We start from the raw sequence: 20127 nt of genomic DNA, 5'->3' as shown, positions 1-20127 counted from the left end.
TTCTCAGAAGAAAATTAGGTTTCTGGAATATCTGGTTCTAGAACCATCAGGTGAGTGTCTTGGTTTCAACTGCAGTCACAGTACAAGTAATGCCAGCAGCCCCTTGTCTGACTCTACAAACTTTACTATTGCAGTCTCACATCCTGAGTGCTTGTTTGTATTTCAGAAGAACAAAGACGTCAGAGAAGTATGACGAGGCATATGAATACATATCAGTGATGCTTATTTAGTAAAAACTATGCCAGTGTTTCTTTCTATTCACACCTTTCAGCAGTAGGGTATCCTCTTTATTATCTTCTTAATGGCTATTTAGATCATTTTGAATACTGATAATATAAACGGTCCAGTTTGTGCATCAACCAACCATTTGTACGACTCCCTTTTTTATTAGTCCTGATTGGGTATACAGTTGTGGACATGGTTCCAATTCCATCTTCTAGAGCCAAGTGAAATCCAGTCGTATCTTAAGCTGTACCTCCTGCAGTGCTCATTACACATTTTAGTCTTGTAAAATAATCATGTAACTAGAGCCTACACACACTGCCTTTGCACACAATTTCTCATGTTTCTGATGCACAGAACTCACTGTAGTATTCCAGGAAACATCTTTGCAAATTACAAATAACATTTAAAACAGTAATGGTATTTATTCTACACCTCCTTAAACCATACAATTATTACTACTTATTCGCAAAATCATCCTGTTGAATTGTAAAGGAAAAATACACACCTAAAACATACAATTTGGTTTAGTAAACCTAGTACCACTTTTCACACATTTCAGTCAAGTTAAAAAAGAATTAGAAATCCTCCAATTCCGTAATATCAGCAGCAAACTTTTTATGCACGGTGAGTAGTAGAGGAAGTTAACCTGTGAACCTGTGAACTAACGAATGGGAGGTAGAGACTATATGGGAGGACAAATCATGCAAGGACTTAACAATGGGTGCAGCTCACTGTGTGACCTGTACCCCCTGCTCCCAACCCCGGGTGACGTGGTTAGCATAACTCACACCATTTTATAAGGCAAGCAGCCGTTCTCTGTGACCGACGGGGTCACATATCCCTTCCCTGTCCCCTCATTGTCAGGCCCTGAAGGTCCTGTGCACCAAGTAGCTGAACCGAACCGATTCTGCCTTCCCCTTCCCACTGGCCTCAGGGCTGCAGGGCACCAGGCTGACTGCCCTCTTCCTTGCCAGCCCACCCGGCCATCCCGGTGTTGTTGATGACCCCGTCACAGCACAGGGAAGTCTAACAGCACCCAGAGCACTGTCCGTAAAACTGAGCAGGTACAAGTCCCAAGGGTGAACCTGGAGCAGAACTGCTGCCGGGCAGCGAGACCATGACCCTGCAGTGGGCAGGGCCCCCTCCACCATCGTTGGCTTCCTCCGAGGGCGGAGGGAGTGACTCGCTGACTTTCACACGGTTTACGAGTCTAGGTTATGATCGTTACACTGGCAGAGCAAACCACGGGTTAAGATCCAACCTGCCCTGCAGAGGGTCCAGGTGATGAGAAACCTAAGTTCAGTTGTGTTATAAACTCTGCATTACCTAGGCGATATCCTAAGTTGTATTATACATTCTGTATTACACTATTTACAGATTCTGCTTGTAGAAATCCTGTACTATTCTAATCATAAATTCTGCACTATACTAATCATAATTTCCTATTAAGAAAATACAGCTTAAAATTTTAACTACGATTTAGTGCCATCATTCTGCCAAGGATCCCTAAAAGAAACCAGCTGTCCCCTGAGTTATCAGGTGACCACATGAAAAGAGAGTAATTAAGTTACCTTTTCTTGTAGTGCTTTCTGTGTTAAAAACGAATCTTCTCTTATCTTCAGGCCAGTTTAGTCTTTCCTCCAAGTGCTCTGTTATATTCAGATAGGCTTCATCTAGGCCCATAGGCATAAAATTGGGATCATATTCAGTCAGTATTTCTCTAACCTTGATAAACACATAGTGAAAGTTTAAAACCTTCCCGCTGTAAGAGCGTATCTTGACATACAATTATGAGGTGAGCAAATGAACTCTGAAACTTCAAGATGATCAATATTAAAGATATTTATAGAAAACTATTTATTGGTATTGGAAAATTGTACTACTGTTTCTCACAAGTAGCAAGGTATCAACGGTAAGAGAGAACTAAACAGCTTTTGAGCAGTGTATTTTATGCAGAGGTCATTAAGATCAGTGTATAAGGACTCCACAGGCACTAAGTTCACAGACATTGCAGTAACCTCCTGAATGAAACTCTGGGGTCCTGGAAACTCAGCAGAGCACATGAGCTGATGCACCTTTCTGTGCCCTCTATGTCAGACATTACATATGCAAAGCTTAAAACACCTAAGTTTTAAATTACATTCAAACTGAAGTTATAGCTAATGTTTTAGACCACTGGTTAATGCCACAGGCAAAACTTGTTAGAAAAATCTTTAGTGACAAGTGCATCTTCCCAAAAGGCAACATAATAAAACAAATTGTCAGAATAAAATCTCTACTTTTTCTCCTCTTTTTTTTTTTTGGCACAGGGAACTTGTGCCATGCACTTTTTTTATTTCAAGTCCTTCCTTTTAAAACAAATGAATCTGCATTTAGAACTCCCTGGTGCTCTTTGCTTCTCTCTCCAATAATTAGCATTTGAAATTATAATTATGCATTGTACGAAATTATCATCTCAATGTTTCCTATGTACTTGCAGCTTCCTAGTAATTACATTATGCTCCCTGGTTTTGAAGCTTTAAGAATAATAAAGCTCAAGTGGTATCACTAGCTCACTACACAGTTTTGAAAATCTCTATCAGCATCACTACTGACCATTAAAGTGGTAAGATGGGTGGATGCAAATCTTTTCCACCTTCTTGCCCCAAAGCAACAACATTTTGTTTAACTTACGATCAAAGCCACATCACTGAAGAGTTGAATATTTAAACTACCACATTTCACATTATCTAGAACGGATGTACTGCTGGTTAAAGAGCACTTTCAGACTTACCTCTTTACTCACTTTGCCGTATTTTTCAAAGTTTAACGGTACTATAGTTAGATGTGGACATAGCTTTTTAGCAATAAATCCAGGCATGGCTGCACGTACACCAAATCTCCTTGCGTGGTAATTTGAGGTGGACTTAGGAGAGATTAGGTAAATGTAATATTCAGTAATCAAGTCTTTCTTGAAGTTTAGTGTCAAATAGTCAAGTTCTAATCACATATTACCCTACAGAAAAGACTGACAAGTCTAAGACTTTATATGCATTCCCTGCCCCCCACTTTTCAATCTGTTTACCACCTTTAAACTTTCATCAGTACACTTTTTACTGAAAAGTCAAATCCAGCTTACATGGCCTAGTCTAAGAACAGATGTTTCCTCTATTATTTTCATTACTTTTTCTACACTCACAAAAATTCTCAATGTAACAGTGTCATTATGTTATTATTGTATGATTTATTAGGCTTTAGATTCATGTAAATGATTCATGTATTAGCTTCACATTTGGCCTTACCAGCATACTCATTGATCCCACAGCTATAGGCTTTTCCTTCAGCTCTGGATTGTCTCTCATTTCCACGGCTGCATAGAAGGCATCCATGTCAATGTGTACGATCGTACTGCTAAGGTTACGGCTCTGTTCCAGTTCTATCACAAGTTTGTCCACCTGAACAGAGGAAAACCATGAATTGAAAAACTATCAACATGGCAGATGTGTGACAGTACAGATGATCCTAAAAACTCCAATGGATCTGTCATATCGTTAAAGAAACCAAACAAACCCAAGCCCCACCAAGCCAGCACAAACAAAAACCCCAACCAAGTTTCCGACGAAACTTCCTCTCAAAGAGAACACTGCTGCAGCAAATTGTAGAATCACAGGATAGTGTGGGTTGGAAGCGCCCTTAAAGATCATCTAGTTCCAACCTCCCTGCCACGGTACAAAAAACTCAAAACACAATGAAAAAAACCCCAACCAACCCAATAAACAACAACAAAAAGACACATCATCTGATTCAGACAGAAACTTTGTAAGACCATTGAATATGCAGCTTAAGCTACTGTGATACTGGTTATCAAAAAACCCTGAAAACACACTATTAGAGAATTTCCAACACTCCTAAATCGAGCTATCACACTTCAGAATATTGGCCTAGACAGCTGAAGAGAAGACAAACAGATCACAGGCCAGCTTCATTTCTCACTCCAATGGATCTGTCATATCGTTAAAGAAACCAAACAAACCCAAGCCCCACCAAGCCAGCACAAACAAAAACCCCAACCAAGTTTCCGACGAAACTTCCTCTCAAAGAGAACACTGCTGCAGCAAATTGTAGAATCACAGGATAGTGTGGGTTGGAAGCGCCCTTAAAGATCATCTAGTTCCAACCTCCCTGCCACGGTACAAAAAACTCAAAACACAATGAAAAAAACCCCAACCAACCCAATAAACAACAACAAAAAGACACATCATCTGATTCAGACAGAAACTTTGTAAGACCATTGAATATGCAGCTTAAGCTACTGTGATACTGGTTATCAAAAAACCCTGAAAACACACTATTAGAGAATTTCCAACACTCCTAAATCGAGCTATCACACTTCAGAATATTGGCCTAGACAGCTGAAGAGAAGACAAACAGATCACAGGCCAGCTTCATTTCTCATAGGTTGGAAAGACCTTTAAGATCAAGTCCAACAATAACCCTAGCACTGCTAATACCACCATTAAACCATGTCCCTAAGCACCTTGTCCACATGTTCCTCAAATACCTCCAGGGGTGGTGAACTCAACACTTCCCTAGGCAGCCTGTTCCAATGCTGGATATCCCTTTCAGTGACGAAATTTTTCCTAATAGCCAATCTAAGCCCCCTTGGCACTACTTGAAGCCATTTCCTCTTGTCCTAGTGCTTGTTACTTGGGAAAAAAAAAAAAGAAGAGACAAACCCTCACCTCTGCAACCTTCTTCCAAGCAGTTGTAGAGAGCGATAAGGTCTACTGACTCTCCTCCAGGCTAAACAACCCCAGTCCCCAAAGCTGCCCACCATAAATAAAACTTGTGCTCCAGACCCTTCCCCAGCTTTGCCGTTCTTCTCTGGACATGTTCCAGCACCTCAGTGTCTTTCTTGGAGTGAGGGGCCCTCAGCATTCAAAGTGCAGCCTCCCCTGTATAGAGTACAGAGGGACAATCACTTTCCTAGTCCTGCTTGCCACTCTGTTCCTGATGCAGGCCAGACTGCCACTGGCTGCCTTGGCCACCTGGGCACACCTCCGGCTCATATGCAGCCGGTCGTCGACCAACACTTCTGGTCAACTGAGACGTCCCTGGTTAGCCAGGACTGCTGATAGATGACAAAGTGGCTTGGTGAGCACTTCCACCAGCTCCCTCAGTACATTGGGTTGATCTCATCTGGCCCCGTGGACTTGCTTAGTGACCTTCTACGACACTGAGATACCCACATTTTCCCTTGGATTATGGGAGCTTCATTCTGCTCCCCATCGCTGTCTTCCAGGTCAGGGGGGCTGGGTACCAATAGAACAACTGATATTACTATTAAAGACCGAGCCAAAGAAGACATTAAGCCTTTTCCTCAGCCTTTGTCACATCTTGTGTTGCCAGAAATAAGGTCTCAGCAGTAAAAGAACCTGATTGTTTAAGTAAGCTACTGTTAATCCCTTCATAAAATTCCTCAACATTTGTTATAGGAATCCGTATCATACAAGGCTGGATCGCTAGCAAAACTGGAAAATGACTTTTAAAGAAAAGCCCACACACGGAAAGTGCACTTTGCTCCAAGATTTCAAGACGTATGGCCTCCTACTAGACTGTAAGCAGTATTCCTGCTTCATCAGCTCCACAGTGTTATGAGACAGAGGCCAAGCACACAGACCACTCCATGAAGTACTTGAATTGTGCTTAATTTGCTTGCATTCTTTAGATAAAAGACTTGCAGATCACATGCTTTCTGAAATACCTTTCAACAAAGCCCAGTTTGTCGCCAGAAAGCATAACAGCATTGTTTAACAAGCTATTTTTAAGGTCTACTGATTTAAGATGGCTCTGTTGGCCTTACCACATATCATTCTAGAAGCAGAAGAGATAAATATTAAAAAAAAAGTGCTGAAGGAAGTGCTATCAAATTATGATTAGCTAACCACACTAATGGCTATGCTAACCTCTATTTACACAAAAGTTTCATACTGCTCGGAAAAAAAGAAAAGGCAACAGATTGGCATAATAGAGCTCAATAAATTAAATGCAAGCAGTGAAAAAGAACTGGTTTCACTTTGCTTGCAAGCACAAGGGGACACACACGTATTCATGACGTAAAGGTGTTATTACAGAAATGTCTCTGGCTTAGTTGCAATGGGTTTATGGTACCGTAAAGGAATGTTAATGTGAAATTTGCACAGTTACTTGAAGACAGTTGCTCTCTTTTTCCCCTTGACAGACCTGCTTAATAAAATCCATAAAAACCTTATCCAAAACCCCATCTTTGAAGCTGAAGACACTTGAACAAGTGGCTACCAATGTTCTAACTGAACTGCTGAGTAATGATTTACATGAGTCTATCTCAGTTTTGTTCCAAGTTCACTGGAGGGCCAAAAGACTAGAATGGGGTCTCAACCTACAGAAGAGCACACTATCCCCGCTGAGGCTGAGAAAAGTGGCTTGGAAAAACTAAAAGCACAAAGGGAAAGCCATTCATACAACACCACCCCTCCAAAAAAAGAAGTGAGAAACCTTTTTCACTGGGCTACTAATTCCGCAGAGGTTCAAGACACACCATAATCATGAAAAGTATCCTTATTTTAAACTACACTTTACAGACAATTTTCAGGTTACTCTCATTTCAAATTGCTTAATTAACTAATACTATCAATTGCTCCTCTAGTTAATTTGTGTATTTGAGTTTATCGCATTATAACAAATTTATTTTTGCTTTTTTTCCCAAAATGTATTTCTAACTTGATTCTTATTAATCAGCTAACATATACATCTAATGAATGAAGTAAAATTCCATTAAACTAATCAGAAATACAAAACGATGTCTTTAGCAAAAGCAACTTATATAAATCCAGAGGAGGCCACAAAGATGCTCAGAGGGCTGTAGCCCCCCGTCTCCTATGGGGACAGACTGAGAGAATTGGGCTTGTTCAGCCTGGAGAAGAGAAGGCTCCAGGGAGACCTTCCAGCGCCTTTCAGTACCTGAAGGGGACCTACAAGAAAGTGGCGGTGAGACTTTTTACAAGGGTCTGTAGTGACAGGACAAAGAGTAACTGGTTTAAATTGAAAGCGGAGATTTAGATTGGTTATCACGAAAAAATTCTTCACTGAGAGGGTGGTGGAACAGGTTGCCCAGAGAAGCTGTGGATGCCCCATCCCTGGAAGTGTTCAAGGCCAGGCTGGATGTGGCTTTGAGCAACCTGGTCTAGTGGAAGGTGTCCCTGCCCACGGCAGGGGGCTTGGAACTAGATGGTCTTTAAGGTCCCTTCCAACACAAACCATTCTTTGATTCTATGATAAATAATATGCCAAAACAAAACACACCCAGACATATTCAGAGAATTCTGGGCACCCACATATGTCTCCTTAGTAAGATAAGGAAAGTAATGGAATAGTTTGCTTAGAGGCAAGCCAGGCTGACACAGGTTTTTACAAGCTTCCAATTTTTCTCTGAAGCTAAACAGATACTACTTGTTTGTATTTCTAAACTAGATGAAAAAAAACCCTAAAATTTACAAATTGTAATTAGAAGTTTAATTTTGTTTACAGTGACTTTTAGACCATTTAAAGAGTAACCTCTTTTTCTTTCTTGTCCCATGATGCGAAATACAAGTTTCATATCTTAAATTGCTCCGTTAAAGACAGAAAAGATTTTGAGTAATATCTTTTATATTTGTAAAAGCATGTGACAAGGTGAAGAGATAATGAACAGTCACACCATTTTAAGACAATAGTAACTATTTAGAGAATAAACATCTGGAATAAAACCCATATGGATAGAAATACAAAACATCAGTACACAGTACAGCAATTAGCAAATCTGGTAGCAGCTGGATACTTTTTAAACTATTATTATCTACTGCTAAATTTCAAGCAATTCCACTCTAGGTTGTTAAAATAATTTAACTCTACTGCGGAACTTTCAAAAAATTAAAAATTTTCCTTAAAAGACAACAATGACATTCATTAGGAGAACTTCAAACTACCTTTCACAATTCAGATTATATATTTAAAAAAAAAAAAACCCAAACCACAACATACAAATAAAATCCCAACCAATTAAAAAAAAGAAAACCCAAAAACCCAAAGAAATACTTGTACATAGAAATGGCAGTTTTAAGATTTACTTTAGAAGTACTTTCTCATTTCCTATATTTGCAAAATCAGTGGTGGCAAGTGCCCTTCTGCAAAGAAGGGCCTTTAAGGTAAACTGTAAAACTATGAGAAATACCCTCACAAAATCCTTGGCAAACACACACTAGTGGTGAGAAAGACAGAATTGTGTTGCAGAGTCTACATTTTGTTTACATTACTGTTCCCACCACGTAACCAGGATTTTGTCCAAAAAAGCCAGTAAGTGAGGATTTGTTTTTACATCAACTGCCAGTTTAGGAAGCCGTATCTGAGACACTAATCATCCTATAAACAAGACTTGAGCTGCAGATAAGCACTTACAACATTCATAGTAGTAGATATATGGATGCCTTAGTAATTCTGGAGTACATCCCACTTCAAACTTTAGGGGAACAAATTCTCTCATAGGATGTCTGAAGGTAATATTAAAAAGAAAAGTTAAAGAGCTTGATACACAACAACACTAAAGAAGAAGATAGTGAGAGCTGACTATATCCATAAAGACCTAGAGAGGCCGATTAAACCACACACAGCACAGATTAAGAAAACCAAGTAGGACGAACAAGACTTGCAAAGTTGAAGGTGGAGATAACAGTCAGGGAAAGTGTAGCTGGTGAATAAGTGACAGGAAAAGGGGGAAGCATCTAGGATATCAGATACAGACAGATAAAGACTGGCTGGCCAGGAGACTGGGAACTTCAGTGGAGACTCTAGGGACATACACAAGGACTGCTTTGGAAAGAGGACTGATGGTAATCTGGGAATCTGTGACAATAAAAGGAAAATTCAGGATAGGATAAATTAAAAGAGAGGAGGGAAAAAGGGTCAGAACTTGTCATGAAGAAATGAGTTTAACAACAATCATGAACCAGAGCTTATCTGCACAGAGGATGGAACCAAAATCCAAGACTGAGATGTTTTAATATCAGCAAAGTTTGAAAATCAGCCAGCAAAATTGTGCTGTTATCCCCCGCTCTAATGACAGTTCTTAATCAGTACAACAGCTGAAAACAGTTAGTCCCTTGGAAATAAAGACTACTGCTATTTGAGCAAGTGGCATAAAGGTTTCAAACATGGGCTTTGAAAGATGTACGTGAAAGAATTTCTCTCTTTTTAAGCTACTTTTTTCCTTCTATAAGCAATTTTCATATAAAGCATTTAAAGAAAAGAATATGTTGCAAGATGAAGGAATCAAATTCAGAAAAAGACAGCATGAGAGTAGTCAAAGTGATTCAAATGTATTGGCTTTCATTATATATTCTTTGATTCCATAACAATACACTAATAATATCTTGGTCATTCATTTTATAAGAAAGACTGTTCTCTGTAAAATAAGTTCTGTCGTGAAAGGAGGATGGAAACTGAAGTATTTTTTCATAATTAGATTACTTGTAAACTACCCAGGGAAAAAAAAAACACCCAACCAAAACCAAAAAACCCACACACAAAACCCCACCAAAACAAACAGAAAAGCAGGGACATAACCAATCCATGTTAAAGATTAACTGGAAATAGATGAGGCATGCAGGTTTATAACACACTTTTCAGAGGTACTCAGTAATTGCAAGCTTTTCTGGGCACAAATTTGAGACAAATCTGCAATGAACAAAACAAAGATTATAGACCAAAACTTGGGACCTATAAACCTCACAATGGCATTCAAAATTAATGGATGTATTTAATCTTCATGCGCTTTAGCTCCTCACCTACAAAACAAAAATATCACTCTATTCTTGCAATACTCCAGCAAAGTAATTTAAAGAATTCACGCTATGTGGAGTACAACATAGAAAAGCCTATGAGGAAGTCAGTAATTCTGCATTCAAAGCTGGATTAGACTAGTATACAACAAATAAAGCTTGGGGCCACCCACTGAACAATGAGGAGAACAGTAAATACTGAATAATTGCCCACTTAGTGAACACTGTCTGCACTGTACACTGAATGAAGCAGAAATCCTGTGAGGGAAAAATAGCAAGCACTCATGTAATTAAAGACGGAATCACAGTACCAACAAAAAAGGAAAGGAAATGAGATTCTACAAGCAACCTTAATTCTGTTGCGCCTAAGAACATTTAACGTGCAGCCTTGGTGCTGTTTTCTTTTAACAAGCTTTCATACAAAATAATACTTTGGATAGTATTATCTATCATTAGCATTTGAAAACAGAAATAGCCTCTTTGTCTTTCTAGTTCTGGACACATTTCTTGTGACTGCTTGATTTTTTTCATTAATGAGCATAAATGAAGAATAAATTATAACCATACTAGTTGACAACTGTGATCCCTCTCATTCCACTGCAGCCCACTGAACACAAACACACATAGATTATAAAAACAGAAAGTAAACTCAAGAGTGATATGATACCTATTAACAAGGCTATTTAACAAAATTTCTACATCAACCATAATGACATCACTTTAAACTGGTTAAACTTCTGAGAACAAGAATTACTTTGCTTCATTTTATTCATTTAGAGAACATCTGAGAGTGATTTTACAACCTATTCTTCTACCAAATTTTTATTAAGATTACATCGTCAAAACACTGTGCACCCTCACTCGCATGAAAAAACATCAAAATGGTAGTTAACAGAGTGCTTATCACCAGAATTTAATGCAATAAACTAAAACACACCAAAATGTTTATAATTTGCCATTTAATCCAAAAAGTCTTTACAAGATTAGTACCTGCAGCTGTGCTTTCAAGAGCTGTTGTGCTGTAATTTTCTCTTTTAGCTGCATCATTTTTTCAATTCGCTGGTTAACTTGTTGATCTTTTTTAAGTTCATTTTCATAAAATCTAGAACCCTGGGAAAAAAATTGGAAAACCACTGAAGTTTTTATTTGTCTTTTCATATTAAAAAAAAATTTCATCTTTAAATACAAAAAACATAACACACAGTAAGAGTTTCTAATGCATACTTTGGTTTTTCATATAAATGGTACACAAAAGAGACCAATGGTGCTTCATATATCTCTCCTCAACACAAATACGTATCTCCTCCTCAGATCCCCTATACTCAGGGGAGTGTAAGGAATTATTTAGAGAACTTAATACGTTTACTTGTTCTAAGACTTGACAACAAAAATTGCAAAAATATCAGATAAAAATTCAAACTATTCTTTGCAGTATCTCCAAGATAAGGACTATAAAACCCTAAAAATTGATTTAAGCCATTATTTATTTCCATGTAGGTTAAATGCATTGTAAATGTCAAATCCACTTATAATGTTGAGTATTTCATTGACCATTTAATCTTGAAGGACACTGCAGAATTAGAAGCTATTTGGAAGAGGATGATGAAAAGCAAATGGATATTAAAAAATCCCTCTTGCTCTCAGGTATGTAGTTGCTCCGTCAAGAAAAGTAATGAATAAAAGGAGATACAATGAAAACATAAAGAGACAGCAATGACGTAGAGAACATATAATATGGGTTCCTGCCTCACAACAAAGAGGGCATACAATGAAATAGAAAAATGGAAGTTCAAAGCCAGAGAATAAAATATTTTTCTTGCAACATTTGCTTAGGTTACAAGAAAAATAACATTTCCAGGAAGAGGTAATGTCTTTTATTGAACCACATAATAAAAACCACAGAAGTGGACAAATTTTTAGCTCAAAGCCTCTGTCTATCAGTCACTGATGCCAGGAATTCAGCCATAGTCAAAAAAGAATCGGGCATTTATATAAAAAGGAAAAACATCCACTTTTATAATTATGATAAAGAGGATGAATGGCAAGACTTTAATGTATCATGTATCTGTTTAGAAGAAATCCCTAATGAGAAAAAATTAGGGCGTGTCTTCTTTCAATATCAGACATGCATTTCATCTTTTCTCCCCGTCTGAAATCAAACACAACTTGTTGAGACTCATTGAAAGAAGTAAATACCAAAATGTTGTCGTGGGAAGCAACCCAGTACTTAAGACTGGTATTAAGCTGTGGCTTTTATGTCTCTTGCAGTATTTCACAGTTGAAATGCTGTAAAATCTTGTTGTAATAGTACTGTGATTAGTGTTTGTAGGTGTAATTCTGAAGACTAAAGGCAAAGAATCAATACTTCTTTTCCAATTTCTCAAGCTATATCTGGCATTCATATTCTTCTGTGCCTTTTTTTTTTTTTTTCCGAAATACATTCTAATCCATAGTTGCCTGTATTCGAACACCTATTTTAGATTTCATTCTATTTCATACCAGGAAATTAAACAGTAACTGTTCTGACAAAATAATTTAACCAACTATCATTAATAGGCATATGTCTGACAAAGCACTAACTTTTGAAGAAAGAGATAACAGAATAAGTAAAAGAAAGATCTAATCAATAAGGAGCATGTTAGCATATAAAGTATTATCAAGGTGAAAATGTAAGCCAAAAAAAGTTTGCCAAATAAGAGTTGTTTGTAGTATGTTTTTCTGCTCCACCCCTGCAGTCTACCACAGTGCAATAGCAGTCAACACAGAATTCGTGGGCAAAATATCAAGCACAAAACCTAGGGCTATAGTGACACCAAATTAAATGCATTTGTGCAAGGAAAGGTAAGAAAACACAGAGTTGCTCAAATTAATTGTTATCCCCGTATAGTTCCCCGTGAAGACTCTCCAATAACAAGTAAGAGGACTAATATTTCAATGCTTTGTAAATTTGTGGGGTCCCCTGTGGATCTCTTGTACCAAGTTCCACATTACTGGCCACCTCTCTTGAATACTGAGAAGACAGTCAAGATGACAGGCAGCAAGCACAAAGAAATTCTACTGGAAGCACTAGAAAACCCTGACTACGTCGAATTTTTCAGTTACAGGAAGGTAACAGAGGTATATCTGCTTGGCTGATTAATGATGAGGTGGGAGAAAAAAAGAGGAAAACATGAGGCCTAAGGAAGCTGAAACCTTCACAATTTCCTCTGGACAATGTTGTGGTATTTATGTACTTGTTCAGGCAAAAAGGGAGCACCTAAGGACATATTCAGTTGTGTTCCTCCATGTCCCTGTGGATGAATCCAACAGTACCTTATGGTATCCTAAGCTACAGTCCTACAGTCCCCATCCTTCCTCCCCATACATGCCTTCTTATAGAAGCTGCTCTCCATTTACACGTGAGGGATAAAATCTGGGGAAGCGAACAGGGCCTTATGATACTGGACAACAGATAAGGTACCAAGAAAAAAGAGTGATCATACTAACCTTGGTAGCTTCCATGATGATTTTGTTGATTTTCTCTTTATCCAAACCTTGCATTCCAGCTTTGTTGTCGTTGAGGCCCATTCTAAGTAGAAGTCCATCACTGCAAGAGCCATTACCAACTTTTTTCATGTTGTCCATAGTATTTCTTGAAAACAAGTACTTCTTTCAAGACAATACCTAAAAAAAAGAATTTAAATCAGGTATGTGTTCCTAAGTTCCAGCTGAACAACACACAAAAAAATATATAGAATTACTTTGCTGTGTTTATTGAATACGCATTTTATACTTATTCAGAAAACAACATACTTATCACAAATAGGAAGATCTGTATTCCTGTAAAGTGGCTGACCTGTCCCATTCACCACAAAGTGTCACCTGTAATGCTATTAGTGTTTGGAGACTGTAAGATTTAACTTTTTTATTAACTTAAAAACACACTGTCTTAAGAGCTCCTTTACAGAAATAACTGGACACCACCAACTTCAGGTAAAGGCTAGCACCTTTCGCAGGCACATCAGATTTATGCCTGTATGTTATCTTGTCAGATGAAACAGTACTGCCTTAAACACAAAATACTGTTGTGCTGGTTTTGGCTGAGATACTCTTTTCCTCATAGTAGCTAGTATGAGGCTATGTTTTGGATTTGTGTTGCTCACTAGATTATTATTTAAAAGAAAATAATTTTTAAATTGCATAAGACCATTGTTTATTTAATCCTCATTCCTGTTTGAGACAAACCATAGAATCTTTCCCAGTAATTTCTAGCTCAAATTTTGTGTTAAAGTTCATCTTTCAGAAACAGATGACTTCAGTTAAGTTTTGAGTAAAACCCTACTGTTTAATTCAGGGTAAAATTCCTGCATTCTTTTTTCCATTTGTTTGTAGAGCCATGGTATCCAAATAATAGAATTTACCAAGCCTTAAGTACTCAGATAGCGTCATTAATAATTTCTTATACATGCAGGTTACTTCTGATACGGGAACTTCTGACATCTTCCCTTGTTGCTTATGAAACTAAATGGCTGAATCCTTCAACAGAGTCTAATAACATGGTAAATTGTCTAGTTATTAAATTGATCTTAAAGAACCAAAGAAAGCAAATTTTACCCTCTGCTGCATGAACCTGTAGTCTTATTTTTTGCCAGATTAAAACAAGCACAGTCCAAGTGTGATACAGGCATAAATTACTTCACATGCATTTATTAGTGGAGAAGTATACAGAAAGAAATTCATCCTACCCCAAGCTGCTGACTCATTAACGACTTTAGCTCTACCCTCATGCACGAAACACATTCACTCCTAAACTTCCCCTTCAAGCAGCTCCCTGTGACAGAAGCTTTTCCTGTTTGGAGAAGCCACACCATTTACAGCAGCTCTATTAAACAACCACAAATTACAAAAATCTAAGTGTATTATATTTTTTCTGTAAATGCTGCTTTCCCACTCCAGGATTTAAGTGAGCTTCATCAACAATCAAAGTGAGGCAGGTCATGTATTTTTGCACTAAAGATGAATTTTTGCTAGTAAAGAGCCACATGGGTGTCTTTTTTAAATGAATAGTGGCACTGTTCATATTTTCCTGAAGATCATCTCCTAAAACACACTAGCCAACTGAAGTCAAGATATTAAAGAAAGGCATCTTAAAAAAAAAAAAGTTCTGATAAAAATATCCCAATTTTAATCACATTCAGATTATTATTTATGATGTCTTCCAAAGATGCAGGATTGGACAAGTAATGCTGTGTTTATCTCCAGCTTATTGTATTTCAAAGAACAGAAAGTGGTGTAGAGACCAGAACTCTTCTCTTGACGCTTCAGTAGCACCTGAGCTACTATAATGGCAACGAGGACCATGAGTGGCTTCACAGCTCTTATGTATATCAAACAGAAGACAACCATGATGACAAACATTTTGATAAATTTTTAACTCATAGTAGGACAATCTTTTACAGTTAACATACACATTTACCAGGACAGGTTTGCTAGACTTCAAAAAAAAAAAAAAGGTAAAAGCACTGCATCCCACCTAACATTCAAAGTTCCATCTCAAGCTCATAAGCACCCCCGTATCAATTCGTTCCACAGAACCTGCATTGTTACAATTCGCAGTAAATATTGTCCTCAGTGTAAATGTCCTTCCACTATTCCCCCTGGTTGTTTTATCACTCGTTCCCTCCAAGAAGCTGGAATGAACATAAGATTGCTTCCATTCCTATTCCAATCTTTGCAATATTTTTCAGTTGTTCCTTACTCCTGAAAGTGTCTTTATCCCTAGCATATGCAAATCTTTCCCCGCTCTTCATTCAGATCACTCTTAAAGGCTCAGTTTTACAGCAGAGCCTTTAAACACTAATTTATGTCTTCTCTATCACACCACTACATATCCAGCAAGAAACAAATTGCCATGAGGATACCAGCAATGGAAAAAATAATTGCTGTATAAAGTCTCATAAATGGTAGCCTCCTGACGTGTTTGATCTTTTCAGCTTCTTGGGTGGAACAAAATACATTGCTACTACCAAATGATAAAGTGTATGAACACCAAATAATACCTTAGTTGGAATTAAAAAAGCCCCACATTTATTTGACGACATGATATGAGTTCTCCATCAAAGCTTAAAGGTGTACAGAAGGGAAAACGTGAATAAAAACTGATACAGTTTCTGCTGCTTAACATGAACAGAACCTGAAGTTTATCCTGGTTTCAGACCAACAGGCCTGAAAAAAAAAAAAAGTAAAATATTTAGCATACCGAAATTAATGACAAAAGCTACAGTAAGACAACAGACACAGCATTGTCAAATAAAACCAGCGGATCTATCTGCCACAGACAAAACAGAAATATTTAGGGGAAATGTGGGAGAAGCACAGTTTGAAACACTGCAAAATATAAACAAAATTTCAATGCAGAAACTGGTAAGGAGATGTAGTAACTTTTAATGGAAAATTGAACTAGAGAAAACATTTACCTTGTGGTGACACAATCTTACAAAATTTCTGCTAAAAACAACTTGGAAAAAGTAGGTAAAGGTTTACAGTCTAATGAAAAACTAGCTCAGAACAGTCTAGGCAAAGAGCGACATATTTTTGGCAGGCTGTCACCTCAAGAAGCTGCTGCAAGACTGAGCTGTTTCCTCTAACAGAACACATTAAATCTCTCAGCATCACAGTGAGTAAGTAGGGTGTGAAATTAGAGAAGTCTGTGAAGGCATTCTACAGTTAAATGCTATCCTACTACTCCTGTGATGTGGGAATAGGGAGAATCACCTCTAAGTGGAGGAGGTAACTTTCCAATTGCTACTGGACGGACAGTCATGGAAAAAGTGGAAAAAAGACCAATAATAAAACCCTAATCCAGTTCTTACAGGAGCAGGCACAGAACCTCAACTGACTCAACCTTAGACAGACAAGGTTATAGAGTATGTGAAAGTATCAAGAGACTGAAACAGTAGTAAAGTAAGAGCAACAGTTTAATTTGATGCCTCTACCTTCATTCAAATTTAACATACTTTAGAGCAGTCGATTGAATTAAGCCTGAAAGAAATGGCTTGTATTTGATACTGTGCAACTCCTCTAGCTCATCTTCAGTAAATATCCTCCTGTTCCATCAACAGAAACCCCATGTGTTGTCTGAAAACTTAAATTATTTTCATGCAATAAAGTAATACATAAGAAAGATAAAAAATGTTTCCAGAACATTCAGTTCAGTGGACACATTATTATTATGCAGGTTATTAACACTTGCAAAGTACGTGAACGCTATCAATTACAGGCAAACTGTCAATAACTTGTTGAGAAGAAATATTAGGACTGGAAAATGACACTGGTACGGAAAACCTTGAAATAGAATTTAGTTACATAGTGAATTATGTTTTGATGTATGTAAATTGTGTACCAGTGCCCAAAGAAAATCAAATTCTGACATCTTTTATATGCTCATGCCAATAGTAAAGTTCAAAGAGGTTACTAAGACACACAACTGCCTACTTCTCACTGAGCTCAAAAGCTAAATGTAGGAATCAAGACATAATACAGATGTAAAGGAACATCTTTTACATGCCAATTGCCCTGAGTAAGCCTTCTCAGTGTCTAAAAAAATACTGATGTTGCAAGTAGCAACACAATTATTAAAGACTCCTATATGATTTTTTAATTGTTATATTTAGGATGGCTAAAACAAGGATCTAAATGAAATATTTTAATTTATGTAAAACTCATAGAAGCCTCCAATAACTTTTCATTAAAATGTGATACCTCATTTATTGTAGTATGTACCAAAATAAACTTCCTGTCTTCTCTCAATTAAGATGTTTTAGAGGTTCCTTTATTTCAACTCTTCTATTCTTACTTTAGGAAGAACAAAACAAAATTATAACAGCTAACTTGATGTAAAAATGTAGAGAATGGATATAGGAATAGTTTCAGGAATCCTGTCATTACATAGACTGCATCAGAAGAAAATCAGTATTACGTCTAATTTCAATGACAAGATTAAGATATTGTGCTAGTGGGGGTTAAAAAACATCTTCCATAAAAGAAATATTAAAATAATCACATGTAAAGGATGGTTGTGAATAATACGTAACTCCTAGAACACTCCTAGAATACTTGACTAGAAGTCAAGTATGATGCATACAGCTTTAACCCATCTTCAGTAAAGGGATAATTCAGTAGTTTAAGGCTCTAAGAGATGCAATTTCAAATTCAAGTTACTTCAAAAAACATGCTTTGCATAAAACTTTGGTGGGCCACTACCTCACCATAATACACACTTAAGCCAACCAAAAACCTCGTAAGTAAAGACAAGCAACATGAATGAAAATAAGCAAGCTGGGTAAGGGTTTCCCTAGTGAGAATGCCACCCAAAAAAAAAAAAAAAAAAGTCACTAATAACCATTCTTTGCAGTCACTCTTTCTGTATTGAGGTGGAATTAAGTTCAGCATTGTACCCAACCTCCTCTGCCAAAATAAACTAATGATCAGTTACTGTTCTGAACCTCAGACAGGACAACTTGTATCCACCTATTTTCAACAAGCTTTCAGTTTATGTTAATGTAAGATATACCCCACGGAAGACATGTAGAAAGACATGCATACTGACTCAAAGGGTAAGAAATCAAGTCCCCAGTAAAAAAAACCCAAACAAATCACCAAAACAAAAAAACCTCAACCTAATAATAATAGCTTTGACGAGGTGTAGAAAGCTGTTAAACTCCACTACAAGTGAATGGGGATACTCTTGGGCAGAAATTAAAATCTTGTGTACCAAAGACTATAATTCACAAGTAAACAAGAAATACTTTCTCTACTTCATTACTTTTTGTCAAGTATTGAAGAATACTTGAAGAATAAAGAATCGAAGAGTGAACGCAGAACATACAGGCCAAGCAGGCTGATTCACGTGCAACGCTCAATCCTAACCTTTCAAACCTCTCTCTTGCACTGGAAATTATTACAACAGGAAACCACATCACGGGCCACCTCAAAACAAAACCTCTGGGTAGTACCGAAACAATATTGTAAGTAATAAGTAAAAGAGACTATATGAGGCCTTCCTAATAAGAACTCATCTAAATCAATATTTTTAATGGACACCACTTCGTTTTTACTCCAATTGCTAATGAAGCCTGAACTGGTAGCCATGTAGCCTAGACTTCTTATTCTGCTCACTGTACACAAGTATCTTTGTCTGTGCTGTGCATGCAACTGCTCTGAGTCACCACCATTAAAAAAATGAAACCCAGATAACCCACCTTGGTATAGAAATTCATGTATCAATAGTCAGGCCATTTGAACAATGGGTTTCCCACAAATGTATTGCTGTATTTCTTGAATTTCTAAGACAAGAAGAAACATACATTCAGCAAACTAGCAAAATTCAACCCCTTTAGAATATATTTAACATTTCTGATATTTAAAAGGTTACACTACAAACTCCACTACTGCATTTGATTTCATACTACTTGATTTATCCTTTACTTGGATAAGGATTTTATCCCAAAACAATAACATTACATTACATATATTCCAACAAGAAGTGCACCTGTCTTTTCTGAGTATTCGTTTGGCTGATGTGATCACATTTAACAAACTCCTTAACTCTCATTTCCTTGTAAAAACATGTTCCCCAACAATGATTTAAGTATCAGCTGCTCTAAAGTCTCTCCTTCTCAGCAGGATAAACCACCAACAGAGACATCTGTAAGCAAGCATATCAGGCTGTCCCTCTGAACTATATGCTCAATTCTTTCCAGCCACAGGGGTTTTGATATTTAGTAGATCCCCGGTTTCCAAATAGCCCTGAGAAGAGGGCTCCTATCAGCTTTAATCCTGTAGTGACTTAGAAGAACAGAACTGGCAGGAGGCACGGCACAACACTGCTACTAACATTTTATATACAGTGTTAACCATCTAGGTTCCCTACTAATGCATTCAAAACTGCTAATGTTTCACTATTCTCTCTCTCCATATACAAAATCTAGTTCCTTAGAAAACAGAATCTTCCAAGAGAGATGTAAGTATTTTTACAAATGTGGTAAGTACATGATAAATTGATACTGAAGAGTGGGCCAGGATGCGCAAAGGT

General features: G+C 37.4%; 1 protein-coding gene across 1 annotated transcript; it reads right to left on the bottom strand.

The window, feature by feature from the left end:
* Positions 1-1653: 1653 nt before the first annotated feature.
* Positions 1654-13670, bottom strand: LOC104510965 (DNA polymerase kappa-like). Its single transcript, XM_010153392.1, has 6 exons — positions 13542-13670; positions 11046-11165; positions 3507-3659; positions 2999-3130; positions 1797-1950; positions 1654-1667 (listed from the first exon to the last, which is right to left on the bottom strand). Exons 1-6 carry the CDS (start codon positions 13668-13670, stop codon positions 1654-1656), a joined length of 702 nt encoding a protein of 233 aa, XP_010151694.1.
* Positions 13671-20127: the final 6457 nt, after the last annotated feature.

Source organism: Eurypyga helias, unplaced genomic scaffold, assembly GCF_000690775.1.
Source record: "Eurypyga helias isolate BGI_N326 unplaced genomic scaffold, ASM69077v1 scaffold156, whole genome shotgun sequence".
In the NCBI taxonomy this organism is placed as follows: Eukaryota; Metazoa; Chordata; class Aves; order Eurypygiformes; family Eurypygidae; genus Eurypyga; species Eurypyga helias.
Note: the sequence above shows the minus strand (reverse complement) of the source record. Positions and strands in the feature narration are given on the sequence as shown.